Below are 19967 nucleotides of genomic sequence, written 5' to 3'. Positions count from 1 at the left end.
CACTATTTTTTAAGAAATCGCTTCTGGAAAAGAAAAAGAAAAAAACATATAACATTATTGTCTGCTGTGTTGCTTTTCCATGTGTACACTGTATAATTTTATAGAGGTATCTAAAGAGCACAAAGTATGTTTCTGAACGTGCCAAGTATCGCAAGACTGTCCACCGTTTCCTTGTCTTGACTAGACCTGCCACGGTTTAGATCCTCAATACAATTATGCATATGTATGTACTGTGCACATCGAAAAGAAAGTATTCAGAAAACACGCTGTTCTCAACACAAAGGTCTCAATCGTTCATAAATAGTGTTCAGCCGGCTCCATCCACTGCCATGTATTTAATCGAACTTCCGTTGCGAGGTTTGCTACCCATGAAAGCACCATCGCGTAATAGCCCATCCATGACGTATCCATCCATCCATCACCCTGAAGAAGGCAGTTGCATCTGCCGAAATGTTGGTTTCTCACTCTGCGTCCTAATAAATAAATCGGCACTTTGGCTATCAGTGTGTGCGGAGTAAACTAGAATGCTATCTGGCCCTAAAAAGAGAATACGCAAGTAGCAGAATACCTGAGCACCGTGACCGACCCAAAACAAAGAAAAATCTTAACTAGGTACAGACTCAGTGAGCACAGTCTTGCGATCGAGAAAGGCCGTCATAGGCAGACCTGTATCCCGAGAGAAGACAGACTATGCACCCACTGCACACAAAATGAAGTGGAAACCGAGCTACACTTCCTAACCATCTGTCCATTGTACCAAGACATCAGAGACACATACTTCCCACAGATTACAACCACACACGGAGATTTTGAAAACATGACCAATGACAAAAAACTCCCATATCTGCTGGGCGAAGTACAACGATGTTGCAAACACAGCAGCAAGATTCGTGAGTTGCTGTGATAGGAGAAGGATATCAAACGGAACACAACCACCCTAAAGACGAATCATTGTGTATATTCCTGCACTATACCTGCATCCAGTGATCTTGGTACAAAGAAATTGATCTATTGAAGATTCTGACTTTCAAATGTACATCATTTTTGTTTTGATTGTATTGCTGTATTGTTGTATTGTGCTTTGGCAATGTAAACGTATGTTTTCTCGTGCCAAAAAGCCCTTTGAATTGAATTGAATTGTGTGCGGCCACTCTTTTGTCTTTTTAAGACTTATCTTTTTAGATGTTTCTGCCTTGAGGGCACCACTATTAAGACTGGTGTGCGTAATCTACGTATAGCATCCTCCTGCACAGTATCCATGGCATCAACAGCTTCCTTTCCTTCAGAAAGAGCTTCCTCACATTTAACTCGCAGTGAAACAATCTGGAAATCACATGATGCTACGCAGTACGCACCTGTCCCAGTAAGTGTGCAAAAGGACCTTTTTCACAATGAATGGATGTAGAAAATGAATCTAAGCAATAGTGATTAACAGTTTAAGGGCCCCAGACGGAGATCACCGGCAAGTTCAAGTTCACGGTCAGTTTCCGAGACGGAGATTTATAAATAGGACGGAGATTAATGATATCAAAATTGGTCGCATCGGTAGGTCACTCCTCTGAAACAGGTTGATGACTAGTATTTGGGTTCAGATATATCTTCTTCCCAAAAGGACTTTCAAACTAGGAAGGGTATGGCCTGGTCAGCCTGCAATGACATGCATAAGTAAGATGTTCAAAGTAAAAATATTTATTTTAGGACGACCGCCGAGCTGATTCTACACTATGGCTCCGAGAAATGGACACTTTCAAAGAAATTAGAGAAACGGTTGGATGGCACTTACACCCGCCTTCTAATGAGAGCGCAACATCTCTCTTGGAAGAGCCACCCATCGACTAATCTAATATATGGCAACCTTCCCCGTGTTTCTTCACTAGTCCGATCCAGAAGAACACAGTTTGCCGGCCACTGCTACAGAGCTGACAATGAGGTTATATCTTCCCTTCTTCTCTGGAATCCTGCCTCAAAGCAGACCAGACGTAGAAAACTGTCGATCCCTGATGTCATCGCTAGGGACACATGCATCAGTAAGCAGGAACTGGGGATGGTAATGAAGGACCGGAAAGTCTGGCACTGTGAAATCCATGATCTCGACCGCGGTCGAAAAATGATGATGATGAGAACAAAATGATGCGATTGAGTGCCTTGAAAACGTTTGTTTTGGCGGTTCAAAACGTGTCGCGCCGCGACGCGTTTTGAGCTTGTATTCGAATTGAAATCTGGAATTATTTTTTTGCTATTTTTGAATTGGAATCCTGAAAATTAACATTTTTATGTAATTTGAAATGCCTTTAATTGTACGTGTGTTGAGTATTGAGTACTACTAATTTAGACTGAAGTAATTAAAGCGGGTCATGTTTGCATGTTGTGGAATTGTAACAGCTGAAACCAATATTATATCAGTATTCTGACATTAACCTGAGGGGCCACATTAAGTGAAGGTGGGGGCCGCATGTGGCCCCCGGGACGCCAGTTGCCCACCCCTGACCTAGAGTATCAAACTCTGGGTAAACAAACACCGTTCCAGCTGTACAGGTATACAGAGCAGAGCCACAGCAAGTATAAAACACTTTAGTCCTCAGAGAACCTTGTTCCAAAAAAATAAATAACTTTGTTTGGAGTATGTTGCCAGCTTTAGCAAGTGTGGGGAGAGTAAAACAAATCATGCTGTAAAGAATATGACCGTGTCTGGGCCGTGGCTCAGCGGTCCAGGCACCTTGGCTGGTAATCCAGTCTGGCAGTGTGCCGCGGGTTCGACTCCCGACCCCGACGGCCTTTGCTGCATGTCTTCCCCATCTCTCTCCCCATTTCCTGTCAGCCTACTGTCTGTCCCTCCATAAAAAATATAAAATAAAGGCGAAAGCCACAAAAAAATAACATTTAAAAAAAAGAATATGACCATGGTGACCTGTTTTTTTCTGTATGATCCTCCAGCTTGCCTCCCAGCATGCAACACTCTTCCTTCAGCTTCCTGATCAAGGAATTCTGGGAGCTCAGCAGACCTTCAATCTCTTCAACTGCAAGGGATAATGGGAAATCAGAGGTCATGTTGTGTACAGTCTGCAATACTTCAAACAGTTAATGAAGTCACTTATTAGACTAGTGGATCATGCCTGGATTTCAGAAAGAAATACATGTTAAAAACGATATATTAATTATAAATGTGAATTGTGGCTTCCATAAATTATGAGCGTAAAACCACATTTTCTGGTATTTATATAAATCTTTAGTTATTTACAGATTATTTCATGATTCAAAATTATCTCTGTAATGGGGCTTTGGACAGTGTTCAGGTACCAAAAATATGTCTGAGGTTTGCTTTGTTACCAAGAATAAATAAAATGTGTAACAAACAACTCGTAGCTAATTAAAAGCTAAAATAAATAAATAATAATAACTGCCAAATTTGCTTCATGGTGAGCATCATGGCAACAAAAGTTACTGTGTTTTAGCCAGAGAGCGCCAATCTAGCGTCACACACCATAAGGCCACATCAGTCATTTACACTGGACAGAAGTGTCATAGAAATGTATACATCCAAATATCCTGCCAAACGGCAGACACATATGTCTCTTTGAATGTTCTCCAAAAGATGCCTTTGTAGACATTTACCATACAAATGAAAACTGTTCAAAAAGGAAAACAGAGGATGCGGGACAGGCATGCAGAGAAAAGAGAGGGATAAAAAGACAAGCGGATTGCTGTTGAAAGCACCATCGTTCTGCTAGGTTTCCAACCTCACTGCCACGTCCTGGTTCGCACGTGGGGGCCTCTTTCTGAACAATCCAATACTGGGCTTTCATCATTCCTTTGAAATTGTCCACGTTCGTCTCTCCAACATATGTCTTGTTCTTTTAAAATACAATGGCAGCCGTTTAGAATTGGGCGAAAGCATGCACCTGCTCCGGCATTCTGCTGCAGTCGACGGAAACAAAAAAATGAAAATAAAAAAATAAAAAAACAAGGACTTTGAAAAAAGTACCTCAGACTTTTTGTGCACTGCACGTTGTGTGTGTTGTTGAGGCAGAAGAAAGAGTATCGGATGGTGCTGAGGGAAGGGAAATAAATATTGTGATCAGCTACGATCACAGGGAACAACATTGTCTGGGCAACAACTCTAGAACCTTGGTCTCCTCACTATAGGATGCTGTGATGTTGATGAGCTAGGACAACATGAATTAGTTTTAAACCCTATATACTTTGTTATACATCATGTAGCAAAAAGAGCCAATCTTGAAGGTGCGCAACACGCGTTGAGCAATCGACTTGCAAGCTTTATCGCATATCCTACCCTACCCCACTTTCTCAATCATGCAATGAAATATAGGATTATTTGTTCTTTCTGTACTGGGATTGTTTTTTTTTACTCCCAGTAACCCTCATTTAATTTCCTCTCCTCATGGGGAGTTAAAACAAACAAACAAACAAACAAACAAACAAAAACGTGCCCTTCACTTTTCAGTGGCTGCACAGTGTGTACGATGCTGGTTAACTCCAAACATACCCTCTTTTTTTCCTGGGTAGCATATGTGTCCACACTCAGGGTGCCGCGTCGCGCACAGAAACACTGTACATTGGACAGAAGTTGTGGGATGCCGCTGAGCTCAAAACTGTGCACCACACGTGCCATGATGTGGATGTTTGCACTGGATAAAAGTTTGGTCAGTGGTGGAAAAGTTGCGGTGCAGAATGCTAATTATCCAAGTGGGGCTTTGAGTGCGGCTGGCCACGTGTATAGGCCAAAAAAGAATCCTGGGACACAAAGACAGCAGAACTGGCACTGGAAACAAACAGCGGGGAGATGGAGGGGGGGGGGGGGGGGGAGATGGAGAAAGAGAAAAAACAAATAACGTGGACGCTATGGCAATCCACGTTTACTCCAAAGATGAAACATGGGGGAGGAAAAAAAAGGAATGCAAAACAAAAAAACAAGAGGGAGGGAGAAGGTGAAGGAGGAAGGACGGACGGGCGGAGGATGGAAGGACGAAAGGATGGACGGAGGGGGCTGGATCTGTGGAGGGAGAGAGGACTAATTACCCCATCGTCTGTTGAGTTGCGCCCGGGAGAGGAAGTGATGCGAGCTGCTAAAAGGACGTACCCCCCTCTCCCCACTTTTACACACGTGCGCACACGCACGCGCACACGCACACACACGCGCGCCACAGTTTCCTGCTGTGCTCTGATGTCAGCTCTCTTTAGACAACATGTGTGGTGCCGACATGAGCCAGAAACAAACCCTTTGTTTACCTCCGCTCCATTCATCCCTCTCTCCCTCCCCTCCTTTCTCTCCATCTTTCCCCCTTATCTTTGTGTGAGGGTACCAGCAGGCTCCCTGGTCGTTGGGGATTGGGGCACCACAGGTAAATAAAAAGAAAGGCAGAGAGAGAGAGGGATGCATGCATGTATGATTGGAGGGAAGGATTGAGGGAGAGCACGGTGGCGGGGCCGTGGTGAGGTGGTGGCGGTGGTGGGGTGAGGTGGGGTGGGGGTGGGGGGAATCCAGATGGTGCAACAGATGTGGTAGCAGCAGCAGCTCGGCTGTGCACACAGACTTAGAGAGCGCCGGGCTGGGTCTCTTTCTCTCTGCCGCTCGCTCTCTGTTTTCTGTTGGTTTGTCTCTCCTCTGTTCTTCAGGGGGGTTTCGTCTTGGGGACCGTTCTACTCTGGTCTGCGCGATTAGTTCAAATCCACCGTGGTTGCATGGCGGCGGGGGGGGGGGGGGGGGGTTACACGATATCGTAGAAGTGGTTATATCTGGATCGGGTCTCAAGGATGCATGCAGAGTAAGGCTCCTTTTCAGCTGCTGGCCATCTCATAAGCGACTAATTCAGATGTGAGACACCCAGGGGATTTGGATAATATTTTTCCGCCAACAGTGGCCTGTGTTCAAGTAAAAGCGGAGTCTTCAATAATGCCCAGGGGGTATTGTAGGCACAAACAATTAAAGGCTGGTCAGGCCAGGGCAAAGAAAATACAAAATAAAAGGTGGTTTGGTGTCTTCCATTAAAACTAGATGAGCTAGAACAATCTCTTTTTTGTCTTCTTTTTTAGATGTTTTTTTTTTATTATTAGGTACAGTATATACAGCAGTGGTGTACACAGTGGCGTGACGGAAGTTACATATTTATGTGGAAGCGCAAAGTGTCAACATTAGCTACAGTACATTAGCACGAAGAGGATGTGATGTAATGGACCTTGGTGTTGTCCTGGACAGTCAGCTCTCATTCAGGGCACACACTGCAGTGGTCACTCTCTATAACATTCAAAGGATCAGTCCCTTCCTCGTCAGCCCAGATCCTTATCCAGACCTCAAATCAAAACTTGACTACTGTAACTTGCTCCTTAATGGCCTACTGTACTGGCATGTGCAGATTGTGCACTTAAGCCCCTCAAAACTATCCAGAATGCCGCCGTGGTCTTCAACCAGCCAAAATGTTCACACGTCTACAAAGTATGGAATGGATACCCCATATCTTCAAAGCCTGACCCAACCCTACAACCCCTACTGCTCACTCAGATCAGCATACGCAAGGAAGCTGTCAGAGCCTTCCCTATGTTTTGATATTAGACTGTTTAGACTGATGATAGGTTCTTGTTTCACCTATGATCCTTGATTACTATTTCTATGCATTTCATGTACAGTATTAGCGGGAGAGACAGAGGGGAAGCGCAAGAGAGATACAGTATCAGGGAAAAGAGAGAGCGGGAAAGACAAAGATAGGGAGACATACAGTAGGGAGAGAGAGAGGAGCTGGCTCCTGGGGGTTTCAGAAGACTGAATTAGAGAGCCAGGTGGACATCGGTCAGAGGCGAATCAGAGGTGAACGCCATTTTAGTTTTTTGACCACCACCAAAGGGGCGCAGCAGGCAGACAGCAGCTACCCACCACTCTGCTGGTGTTCCTCCTCCTCTCTCTCCAGCCGACGAGTCAGCTGGCTCTCGCTCTCCCGTGCAGACTGGGTCACGGCCGCCACGTCCTCCTCGCGAGCCCTCTCCGCGTTCTCCTTCTCCTGCCTGGAAAAGGAAAGAAAAGAATATGTAAAGAAAAATGTGTAAATGGGGTGGGGGCTTGTGTGACATACAGAGAAAGGGAGAGAAAGAAAGAAAGAAAGAAAGAAAGAAAGAAAGAAAGACAGAAAGACAGACAGGCTGTAGACTCGGGAGGGGTGGAAGGGTAAAAGTGTCAGGCCCCAGTCAGCCTGAAGACCCCTAAGTGATACTGCAGCTGTCCACGGTTTGAACGCAAACGCACACACACACACACACAACATCCTGCAAGATCTATGGTCCATTACAAGAAACAAGAGGGTATATTTTACCCAGTGAGTGTGTGATTGTGGAGAAGGATGTGGTTCTAAGCAGCATGGTACATGACATTCCTCCGCAAAGTGACTTTTCTTTTCACTTTTCCTCAGGTGTTTGTGCGACCTGCTCTGTTGTGGTCTGCTGTGGATACAATTCTTCATGTGGCGTGACAAACTGGAGGTGACAACGCACAGAATGCCACTATAGGGACGGTGGCTCAGGGGTAGAGTGGCCGGATGGTAACCGCAAGCTTGCCAGTTCGAACCCGGGCTCCCCCAGAGTTAGTGTCGAAGTGTCCTTGAGCAAGACACTGCACCCCAAATTGCTCCCGATGTGTTGGTTGGTGCCTTGCATGGTTTCCCCTGTCATCGGTGTGTGAATGTGTGTGTGAATGGGTGAATGTAATGCACAATCTATGTAAAGCGCCTTTGCTATATAAATGCACCATTTTTATAGGATCACAAACATAAATGACGGTCCATTTTTACACTCGCACATTAACACTGTACATGTACACACACCCTGAATTTATTCTATGAAATAGCTGCTGCTATTTAGAAAGGAGGAGATTCAATTTTCTAACAATGCAGTATTGTAAATAATCAGAACGATGCGTCAAATGGCAGATAGTTTTAAGAAAATGAGTCTAGTCTGATGTCACCCTACATTCACAAGCTTCAAAAATATATATTTCTTGTTGTAATTGGGCAATGATGAAGTATATAGAATATATGGAAGCCAAGACTTTGCTTTATTGAAATCTGATAGAAATGGACAAAAAATGTTTCTTTCTACAGAAAGTCTTGTTTTTCCGATGTTTTTTATAACTTTTAATGGCAGGTCACATATGTAGTATCAACCAAATCCTTCGTCCGCCTACATTCATTTAAAGCTATTCAATAATAAAACTGAGCGGCTGAGATGCGAACAAAGACAATTATTCTGTTGCGTCTGCCGACATAATCTCAAAGGAGTTTTATGGGTGGGGGGGGAATGACATAGTTTTCTGGGTATATGAACTAAGTCCAATTCAACTGATTCCAAGATTTCCCGAACAACAGAGGGCCGGCGATGGCAAAGAAAGACTACAAAGACAGGAAAAAGCTAACAAATAAACACAACTCTTCCTGAAGTCCAAAAGCTGCTAATGAAGAGAGAATTCTCCAGTTTAAGTGAAAACTTTTCTCCCCTGCAGCGCTTGGCCCGCATCTCGAAAGTGACCGCGTCTGTCTGTTCCTTCATGTGTGTGTGTGTGTGTGTGTCTGTGTGTGTGCATGCTCAGATGTGTTTATATTTTTGTGTGTGTGTGCATGTATGTTTGTATGTGTGCGCGTGTGTGTGTGTGTGTGTGTGTGTGTGTGTGTGGTGTTCTCCTGCTGTCCTGCTGTCTGGGGTGCGAAAGCGGGTGCCGGGTGCTCAGGGGACACCAGGAGAGTGTGTGCGTATGTGTGTATGTATGTGTGTGTGTGTGAGAGAACCCCTGCTGGGTTTGAACAGCAGCAGGAGCCACCAATGCACACACCAGGCCTCAGCGGGAGATGGCGGGCAGGCGGTGCCAGCCATTTGGTCCTGTGGGGGGTTCCAGGGGGTTGTGTGTACGTGTGTGTGTGTGTGTGTGTGTGTGTGTGTGTGTGTATGTATACTGGGGGGATGCTGGGAGAGGGGGCAAGCCTAGCACCGGACCAGTTTACCCACCAATTAGCATCCGACAGACAGCCAAAGTGTTCCAGCAGTCGGTGTGGCGACGAACAGGAGGACGAGGACACCGAGAAATAGGCACGGCGACAGACCAAAGTAAAGAAATAGGCACGGCGACAGACCAAAGTTAAAAATAAAATAAAAAGTTAGAGAGAGAATGGATATAATAACAAAGAGCGAGCGAGAAAGAAAGAAAAATAGAAATGAAATGTCTATTCATTTTCCATAACCCTCAGCCCTCCTGAGACATACCTTCAGGAATTCAAAAACGGAGATGAATCGCTTTGGGTTTATTGTTTTTGTCTCCACCAGGCCGAAGGCATGGGGAGAGAGTATGTTTTGCACTCCGTCCGTGTGTGTGTCCGTCCGTCCGTGTGTGTGTCCTTCCGTCCGTCTGTGTACAGCTAATCTCCGGCACCGTTAACCCGGCCGATGCCAAACTTTGCACACACACTCCCTGGATGCCAACGATGAACCTCTGCCCCACATTTTCCAGAACGGCCAGTTATAGCGCCACCATGAGGCAGCTTTTCACATTTTTGACCTACAACTGCACCGATCTGCGTGAAACGTTGCATGCACACTCCCTAGAGGCCAAGGACAAACCTTTGACCTGCATTTTCCGCATCTGCCTTTTATAGCGCCACCAGGAGGCCGACTTTTGTAAAACACATTTTTTGATATTACTCCTCCAGATTCTGTCCAAAAATCTCACAAATCGTTACACAGTATCTCTATGGTCATGTGCTCAAGTTGGATCTGTCCGATATTTCATATTCCATCCTAATTGGCTATAATTGGCTTTCACAGTTTGCAAGATTGCCCCGTTTTGAACAATAGCCTCAAATCATGAACGCAGCATGCAATTTACGTGAAATCTTTCACACTTTTTCTTACTAGGCTGAGGAATATATCCCACCCTTTTCACATTGGCCTGTTATAGCGCCACCAACAGGTTGATTTTTGCAAAACACATTTTTGGAACAAAATGCCTCAAATCATAAAAAAAAAAAAAAAACATCCTCCTAAACATCCTTGCCAAACATCACACACACTCCTATCCTCCTGGTGGAGACCTGTGCCCGGAAGGGCACTTTTTCTAGTTTGTAATGTTTCTTGTAACACAGCTGAAATAATGCAGAATGCCAAATGCTCCTAGGATGTCAAAATTGGCTGTGAATGTACAGCAAAGCATTTGCAAACAATTGATAGATGTCCAGGTACAGGAAGCAACCACGTTTTCTGCCTCACAAAGGGAGGGTCTCCACCACGAAGGGAGGGTCTCCACCACGAAGGGAGGGGCTGGAAGGAGCGCCACGGCTTGTGATTGGGTGAGACGGGCCGTCAGTGGGGTAGTGATCGCTCCGCTGTCATTGTAGGGAGAGGACTTACTATTTGCAACTCGGGTCGCAACTTGAACGGCGCCAAGTCAGCTCAAGCGATGGCGCCCCTCACGGTCTAAAACTATAGGGTGAAACTCCCTCCCTTTGTGGCCAAAATAAACAGGCATCAGGGTCGATGAGTTGAGCAGAGGCTGATTGCAGTGGTCTGGAGCTGGGTTATTTTCTCTGGACAACAGCATGCCTTCTAGATAACTGGTCAATAAGTTCTGGGTTTGAAGCCTGTGGCAGGAACTCCGGTTAGAGCCTCGGAGGCAATAGACTCAATGTTCAGTTAGTGAATAGCTGGGACTGTTTGTACATGCCTGGCCTGATACACCGTTGGACAGCTTGATAAGTATGACTGGAGTGGCATGGGCCAGGGGCCTAAGGTAGGGTTGGAATGGCTCTGGGGTTGGGGCCAGGTAGAGGGGCTGCTGGGTAAGTGGGAGGTGGCAGAGGCAGGGGCTGGCGTGGTAGCTGGCTGGAGAAGAGCGCGAGGAGAGAGGGGGGCCCAGTCTGCACTGCCTGCCTAAGTGGGCACTATTCAAGCTGTTGCCCATTAGATGTGGGGTGCCAGGGCCCGACCAAGCGCGGAGTTTGCAGCACCCCGCGGTGTGGCCGGCAGCTCACGCCAGGAACCACCAAATGCCGCGGTTTATCAGAGAACGAGCACAAATTGGAGTCAGACGGTAGACTTTGCAGACGCTTGCCGACGCCAAACAACACCGGGCCGATGTCAGGGCGTTAGAGTAAAGTGAACACACACTATCTCTCCTAATAAACACCAACTCACAAAGCACACATACCATATAAGCACATGTGCACACACTCGAGGACAATATATGTTTTAACTAAATGGTAATTTAGTATAAAAAAGTAAGACAAAATAAAGGCATCATGTCAAATAATAATCAAGAGAAATGTGAGTACAGCTCCCATGAGCTCTATTGCCTAATATTAGATGCTGGTTGAACAAACAATTAAAGGAGCTTCAAAGGTAGCTTTTTCTCTTTCACACAACAAGAATGTGAGGCTGAAGACAAAATACAAATTATAAAGCTCATTAATATGGTAATTCACATTTTTGTTTTTCTTTAGCAGGTGTGAAAGAAGTAATGAGACTCATTTTATTTCCCGTCAGAACTGCAGTGTAAAGAAAACCTTTACTAATAATTACCCTCTAAATGAATATTGCCACGATATAATGAATAGTGTCGATAAACTGATACACACAAAGCTAAAACAAATAAATAAACCCGTGAACCTCACCTCCAGAGTGTCAAATCGTACAAACATTCTACTATTGACACATTTAGACCTGACGCCTCCTAAATCCTAACCCAAGTTTTCTGAAAAACATCTACATTTTAAATAAAAAAAAATACAAGTATAACAACTGAAATGATACAGAGACGTTGCTGCCTTGAAAGGTATAACAACATATAGGTGTAAATGGGTTAACCCATTTTGGGCGGGAACCCCTTTTGGTGTTTTAAACATTATGTTATAATTTAGCTATTGAAAAATAGCAGATCTACTTTCGTTTCTTGGTTGTTATTGTTTTTTTGTCTTTGTCTTTTTCTTTTGTCTGCCCACTCTTTCTTCTTTTTCTCCTTCTGAAATGTACACTCTGAAGCGATATTGCCCTTTGCCCCTGTTAAGTGTTGACTTGATGCCATATGTAGTCCTGAAGAAAGCAAGGATGTTACAGAGACACTGGAGATGGAGTCACTTGGAGGGGGGAGGGAGGGAAGAGGGGTGATTTTTTTTCCCCTGGGAACTGCACTTGTGTCCTATGTATACATAGAAATGCTGTTATTGTACTGCTTTTTCCAAATAAAATAATAAATTCTACAAGCTCATAGCACGCCACCGAGTGGCGCGCTACAATAGGTCTGCTATTTTTGAAAAATCGTGAAAATGTGGCGCAAAATTTGAATATATATTTTGTCAAAACGAACGTTTTTAACTCAAATCTTTGCTCCTGGGGAGGTCCCTGAAACAACATATTTTCAGATGGGGGTCGGCGACCAAATACAGATTTTTGGGGTCCTTGACATGAAAAAGGTTGAGAACCACTGACATGGAAACATGGGTTTTTCTGAAAACTGTCATGATTTAGAAGACATTTGTAGAATCGAACTTAGGTCTAAATGGGTTAATACTATAGCTCTCAATCTGTCATATTTATATAAACTACACAAACGCGCTGCCTCAACACGGTGATGCCAAAAGGCGCAAACGGCTCTCAAATAGTTAAAATGACTCATATTGTTTTAAGGAATTGTGGGGGTGAATTAATAAATGTTTTCATTCACATCTTTATTCAAATAATCTGTGTTTGTCAATATTCAAAATGTGTGTGTGTGCGTGCGTGCTTGTAATAGCCACAAATCTTCTGAACACTTGAGTAGGCCCTAAATGACACACACACACACACACACACACACACACACACACACACACACACACACACACACACACACACACACACACACACACACACACACACACACACACACACACACACACACACACACACACACACACACACACACACACACACACACACACACGGGTGCTTCAGTCAATCACGCTCTGCTCCACCATCACTCCCTATATGCACACACAGACGTACCGCTCACAGAAGTGATGCAGCCTCAACACTAACGGCTGCTTGTTTGCTCTGTGCCTCTGTCCATCTCTCTCTAGTCGTGCATCCGTCCAGTGTTCTCATCCCCCCCCCCCCCCCCTCCATTCCTCCCTCCTCTGTTCCCTCCCACCCTTTTTTCCTTTAACTAAACTGGCTGTGTCTCCCTCCATCTGCTGCTTCTTCCTTCAGCGGCCCCGCACCTGTTCACACCTCCTCTCCTGTTGGCCACCGCTCCGCTCCTCTCCTCTCCTCTCCTCTCCTCTCCTCTCCTCTCCTCTCCTCTCGGCCACCGCTCCTCTCCTCTCCTCTCCTCTCCTCTCCTCTCGGCCACCGCTCCTCTCCTCTCCTCTCCTCTCCTCTCCTCTCCTCTCCTCTCCTCTCCTCTCCTCTCCTCTCCTCTCCTCTCCTCTCCTCTCCTCTCCTCTCCTCTCTCCTCTCCTCTCCTCTCCTCTCCTCTCCTCTCCTCTCCTCTCCTCTCCTGTTGGCCACCGCTCCGCTCTCCTCTCCTCTCCTCTCCTCTCCTCTCCTCTCCTCTCCTCTCCTCTCCTGTTGGCCAACGCTCCGCTCTCCTCTCTCCTCTCCTCTCCTCTCCTCTCCTCTCCTCTCCTCTCCTCTCCTGTTGGCCACCGCTCCGCTCTCCTCTCCTCTCCTCTCCTCTCCTCTCCTCTCCTCTCCTCTCCATCTCCCTCCCTCCCTTTCATTCTCCGTCTCTGCTCGGCGCGATGCTGCCAGGCCCGGTCCTGGCTCGGCCAGCGTCTCTGTCATTCAATCCATCTGTCAGCGAGTCAACTTTGTTTACAGCGGGCGGCCCGCGTGCCGCTTTCCTTCTTCAGGACGGGTGAGGGCTCTGCCTCACCCCTCACAAGGTCAGCCCCGAAACTATAGTCCCACATCCACCACAAGGTCAGCCTCAAACTAGAGCCCCGCCATATCTACCAAGGTCAAACGATTCCTTTACAAATATGCGAACAACAACAAAAATAATAGCACAGCGCAACTTCTAATTTACGCAAAGAAATGTTTAACTAATATGTTCTCTTCGACTCCTACGCACTGCTGCATATGCATGCGCAGAAATGTCAGGTCAGAATGTTTTATTGTGAGTTTTGTCTTGATCTACAAGGTGAGGCACAGCCTTGCCTGGCAATACACAATTATTACAACAAAAAAACGTGCACAGCTTGAAAGTTGACTTTAGCCTCAAATCTTCTGTACAACACAAATGAAAATGTACGTTGCACGCACAAGTGAGCGCACACAGATGCATGAATGGCACATTCCCTAATAAGTAAAAAAGAAAAATGAAAATCGGTTATTGAGGCAATTAGCTTCTCGTTCGCCTCCATCACCATCCATCCAATATGAGAGGAGATGAGTACAAAAAAAAATCTTAATTGGCACTTTGTGCAGGAAGAAGCGGCCTGGCAGTGCAGGCATCTGTGCGTTTTTTAAAAATAAATGCTCGGCATACGTACAATATGCTCCCACACTGACCCGATCCAGAAACCCTGGGAGTCGACGTCAGTATCAAATCTGTACACTACAGAAATAGTTGTGGGGAACATATGTGGCAAGGATGGGGAGGGGGAGGGGGGTCAAATCATTTACAGTCCAGAAGGTAAATTATAGAATCACCATTTCGATGCAAACTGTGGTTTCAGGTTATTTTCTAAACAGCTTTATTTAAAGAAACAATCTTTTTACAGTGATGTGAGTTCTTACGTTGAATATGTGTTTATTAATTGGTATATGGGTATGGCTTTCTGTATGGTTTTGCAATTTAACCCATTCAGGCCTGACGTCGAAACTTTAAAAAAAAAAGTTTTCTAAATCATGACAATTTTCGGAAAGATTTGAGGCACATTTTAACGATTTTTCAAAAATAACAGACCTACAAGTTCATAGCGCGCCACTCGGTGGCGCGCTATGAGCTTGTAGATCTGCTATTTTTCAATAGCTAAATTATAACATAATGCTAACGTGACATGGCTGCGTTCCAGGTCTCAATGGATTAAACAACAGGTAGTTTTAAAATAATGAAACAACACCATCTTGCCACACGTTGCTGTGCAGCTATCCGAAGTTCAATACTGTTACACACAAACTGTACATTCCATTCAAAACAGGGTTGCAATCATTTTCTTCAGAAAAAGTACTATATTTGCCTGAATATAAGAATACGTTTTTTTTCCAATGGAAATATCCTAAAAAACAGGGTCGTATTATAATCAGGGAGTAGACTATTTGACAGTCAATGTTTTTTTTCTCCATAAATGAGTCTTGAAAAATGGGTCTTATAATCAGAGTCGTCTTATATTCGGCACAATACAGTCGGATAGTGTCAACCACATAATTGCAAGTCCATCCCTGGTTAGATTTTAGGGGGAGACCTGTTCCATGTCGTTCCACCCTCTCTCCAATCAGCTCCCTGTCTCTCTACATTGTCTGATTAAAGCAAAAAAAATATATATATACAGTTGGGTGCCACCGATATTGTCCCTTATCATTTGACCCATTTAGGCCTGACCTCAAAATTTTAAAAAATCCTTCTAAATCCTCCAGTTTTCTGAAACAAATATTTTCACGATTTTTCAAAAATAGCAGACCTACAAGCTCGTAGCGCGCCACTCAGTGGCGCGCTATGAGCTTGTAGATCTGCTATTTTTCAATAGCTAAATTATAACATAATGTTTAAAACACCAAAAGGGGTTCCCGCCCAAAATGGGTTAACTGTCCTTTTGCACAGATCACGCAAACCTCAGCAAAAAGAAAAGGACAATATCGATGGCCTCCAACTGTATATACAGTATCTTACATAATAATTGAGGAAATGTCTGACAGAATGAATGTCTGAATGAGTGTCACTGTCACTGCTCCTCACTGGCCGCACCAATCGCTCTGAATGTTCACACAGGCATTGACCATTATATTATGGAGCTCTTAACGAGGCCCCTTTTCAATTTAACAAAGTGAATGTATTTGCTCCATAGACTTATAATGGGAAAATGCAAAAACTCACATTTAAGTATTTTTCACTCAGATACCATAAGGGCAACAGTTAAAACACTTGGAGGGGAGGTTTATTATAATTATTAATAATTAATGGAATAAATAATTACATCAATCGGCCTCATGGTGGCGCTATAACATCCCACTTTACATTTTGCCTTATAACTCTTGAACCGTAGGTCCTAAAATCAACCCACAATTTCTCTTTCCCTGGATTCCTTGGGTCATGACGCATCTCCCCATATAGGCCACGCCCATTTGCATCATTTTGAATTTTCTTCAAAACAATTGTTTTTGCTCTTCCACCTACAAATGTTGTGCAAATCTAAAAAAAAATCGGTACACATTATCTCTGGACCTATCCGATTATAACACTCCAGGCAGAATTTTGATACGTATTGTTCGGCCGTAATCGGCTTCCGAGGTTAGTGGGAAGGGCCTATTTTACAAAGAATGCCACAAATCACGAACGGAATGTCTAATCCACCCCAAAGAGTCAAAAGCAATTCCATTTTCATCCATAGGGGGTGCCGCAAATGCGAAATATTTAAATGTTTGTTGCAAAAATGAGCATCGCATTTGTCACAGACATACGCAGAGCAAGTTCAGTCAGAAACTCAGTGCAGTAATTGGGCCGCCTCAGCATCACGTTCTCATTCACATGATTCACTTCATCCAATCACACACTCATTCCATCTTCATACCGGCTATTTAAACTGGACGTTTGCACTGCCCAATCTGCTTGCTTGCTGCACACAGATACTGCTCACCCTCCTCCACCCCAGCTACCACATGTCGTTTTAGATCTGCTGTCCGCCTAGGTGACAGCAGACTGCTGGGCGAACACTGGTGCTTTGGAATGGGGGGGTCAGATCAACATATCCGCCTGGGTGACAGCAGACTGCTGGGCGAGCGCTGGTGCTTTGGCATGGGGGGTAAGATCTTAATTTTTGGGCCTGGGCGAACTCTAGTTTTCGCCAGCTGCCGGGTCAGGACTCAGGCCCGTCTAGAGTTTAAATGGACAGGTATCAGTCAAAAGGAAGACATCGAAGAGGAAGGATTAATATATGGAATGTCAGAACAGGTCAGCTCCATACTGTATATGGAGATCTAAGGGTTTGAGGTCAGATGTAGAGTTGCTGGCCAATATTGATGACAGGGATCTCCATATATGGGGTTAATATTGATGACATCAGGGATCTCCATCCCTGATGATGTCACGTTCCCGACCAACCAACACACCGACTGGAAATGCACGATTACATAGTTAACTGCGACCTTTGGTCGCAATAACAAATTGGGGATTATTTACCAGTAAACAGAGAAGAGACGGTGCTAACAGTGACATGTAAGTCAAAGCATTCATTCAGTAATAGTTAACACCCCGAACGCCGGGGGGTAGGACCATTAAATCAGGGTGCCCAGCGATTTGCAGCTACGGAGCACATTTCAAGGTGCACCAGGCCCCATCATGGATGTAGCTGAAGTAGCTAGATGTAGCCAAAACACCCTCGAGGCGATCGACAACAACGGGAGGTATGATTACTTCTAACGCGACTAGCGACGGGACCGTGATGGGCCGTCAAAAACATAATCTTTGGTTAGAATTGGACGGATTGATTTAGATCAAGAGTTATTCACGTTGGCCTGGGCCGTGGCTCAGTGGTCCAGGCACCTTGGCTGGTAATCCAGTCTGTCAGTGTGTTCACGGGCTCGACTCCCGATCCCGACGGCCTTTACTGCATGTCTTCCCCCCATCTCTCTCCCCATTTCCTGTCAGCCTACTGTCTGTCCCTCCATAAAAAATATAAAATAAAGGCGAAAGCCAAAAAAAAAAAAAAAAAGTTATTCACGTTTTAAGATTTTCGATCTCATCCACTAAAATGGGGGGGAACATTTTGGATGACGTCCCAACCGGAAATTACATCGAATGTTGCCCAACAGGCGCGCCCAGCCTGTGGAGCGGTGCGCTCTGTTATGATATCAATAAAGTTCCATCCTGTGATTAATCTCCGTCCTGAGCGTCGAGCGTTACTATTTGATAGGACGGAGACCTCCGTTTATGCCGCTCAGGGTGTTAAGATTGACAGACAGACAAACAGGATAGAGAGAGAGAGAGACGGATAGAGGTGTAAAGTGGCAAAGCACCACAAGACCACATGGAGTGGTGTGAGTGACATCAACCTGCACTGGAATCCATGCACTTCACACCTGAGACACGCTGGATACTGCATCAAACTCCCCTCACCCTTCCCAGGCCCTGCTTCCTACCCCCTGTAACTGTACGCACGCACGCACGCACGCACGCACGCACGCACGCACGCACGCACGCACGCACGCACGCACGCACGCACGCACGCACACACACACACACCTTTCTCTCTCTTTTCTGTGTTTTCCTCTCTATGTGTTGGGTTTGTGTGTTTCTGGGCCAAGACACTGGGATCAGTGCACACACACACAGAGAGAGAGAGAGAGAGAGAGAGGCCTTTTCAACTCACTGGAGCTTGGCAACTGGGGGGGGGGGGGGGGGGGGGCACCTGGTGTGTATACCATCCTCACACTCACCACATCACTGACAGTGAGCAAACTAAACTTCTTCATCGTCTGCTCCGTTTACGCTCCTCTTCGCTTCCCATCCTCACAGCATCTCTGCGGCCACAGCTATGCTCATCTGCCTCCTCGGCTTCTCTCATCTCCTCCACACCTCCCACTGTTCACTCCTTCACTCCTCTCCCCTTTCGCTCCATCACTCCTCTCTCCTTTCCTCGTGTCCTCACTACACTGCTCGCTCCTTCATTCATCTTCTCTCTTCTCCTCCCCACTACACTTTCTTCTTTACAGGGATGCAGGTGATATTTGTTGCTAAAAATAAAAAGGGTTAAATAACTATATTCAATAGTGTTTGTTCAGTAACAGGGGTTTCTCTATAAATTATGTCCAGCTTTTTAACATTAAATAAAACATTTCAGGTCAGGATACCCATTCCATCCAAGGGCAGAGAACTCAAAAATAATACAGTGGGGATAAAATGGAAGTGATTAAACAAAAAATGACCAGAGAAATTTGGGAACACTAGGCTATAACATTGAAGCTGATTGATTCTCTGCCCTGACTGCATGAAATTGGTGACCCACCGGACCACGGTTACTGAACAAACACAATGATCAGAATATAGAGCAGTTTTTTTTATTTAGTTCTAAACGAAACATGTAACTTACACCACCATTAACTCTTCTCCTCACCTTTAACTCACCCCTCTCATCTAGTCTCCTTTCCACTACAGTACAATGTCTTTGCTCAACTCCTTCCCTCTCTTCTGTGGCATCTTCAACGCTCCCTCTGCATCTCCTCAACCCCCACCCCCCACCCCAAACTCATCCCTCCAGTGTGACGCTCCTGTCTTTGTGATCATCTCCCGATGCCATCTGCTGAGGGTGGCATGGCCCCCGCATACCTACCGGGCATTGGCTTGGCACTCTCGGTGACTGCAAAGGGCAGCGGGCAGAGGGGGTGGAGAGGTGGGGTGGTTGGGTGGGCCCAGAGCGAGGGTATAAAGAAAGATATGAAAAAGGAGACGAGGAGATAAAAGGTAGATATGGACAGCGTTAAAAAGAGAGAGAGAGAGAGGGGAGCAGAGCAGAGGAGAGAGGAGGAGTGCTTCTGTTGGATGAAAGCTGTGCCTACTGGGCACAGTTTACTGCCCCGGATGGTGCCACCAGAACAGCAGGGCCATGTGAAGGCACAAAGTCACCCAGATGACACACAGAGAATGATATATACAGTATATAACCTTTGCTTTTATTACATTTCTGAAACCATATACATGTTCATGGAAGATGCTTCTATAAACATGTAGGGCTATTCTATAGTTTGATCGTTTCAAATAACTAGCAAATGACTGAAATCAGACATGGCGA

At 45.3% G+C, this 19967-nt stretch overlaps 1 protein-coding gene across 1 annotated transcript in view; it reads right to left on the bottom strand.

Moving 5' to 3' along the window:
- Positions 1–19967, bottom strand: part of sdccag8 (SHH signaling and ciliogenesis regulator sdccag8) — an 87909-nt gene that overhangs the window by 30579 nt on the left and 37363 nt on the right. The window contains exons 14-15 of the mRNA XM_079513060.1: positions 6887–7014; positions 2909–3017 (exon numbers count right to left, since the gene is read on the bottom strand). Of these exons, the coding sequence (XP_079369186.1) occupies positions 2909–3017; positions 6887–7014 (237 nt within the window). The remainder of the gene's footprint in view (positions 1–2908; positions 3018–6886; positions 7015–19967) is intronic.

This window comes from Electrona antarctica (assembly GCF_951216825.1).
Source record: "Electrona antarctica genome assembly, chromosome: 10".
NCBI classification, from domain to species: domain Eukaryota; kingdom Metazoa; phylum Chordata; class Actinopteri; order Myctophiformes; family Myctophidae; genus Electrona; species Electrona antarctica.
This window is presented reverse-complemented; position numbering and strand designations above follow the sequence as displayed.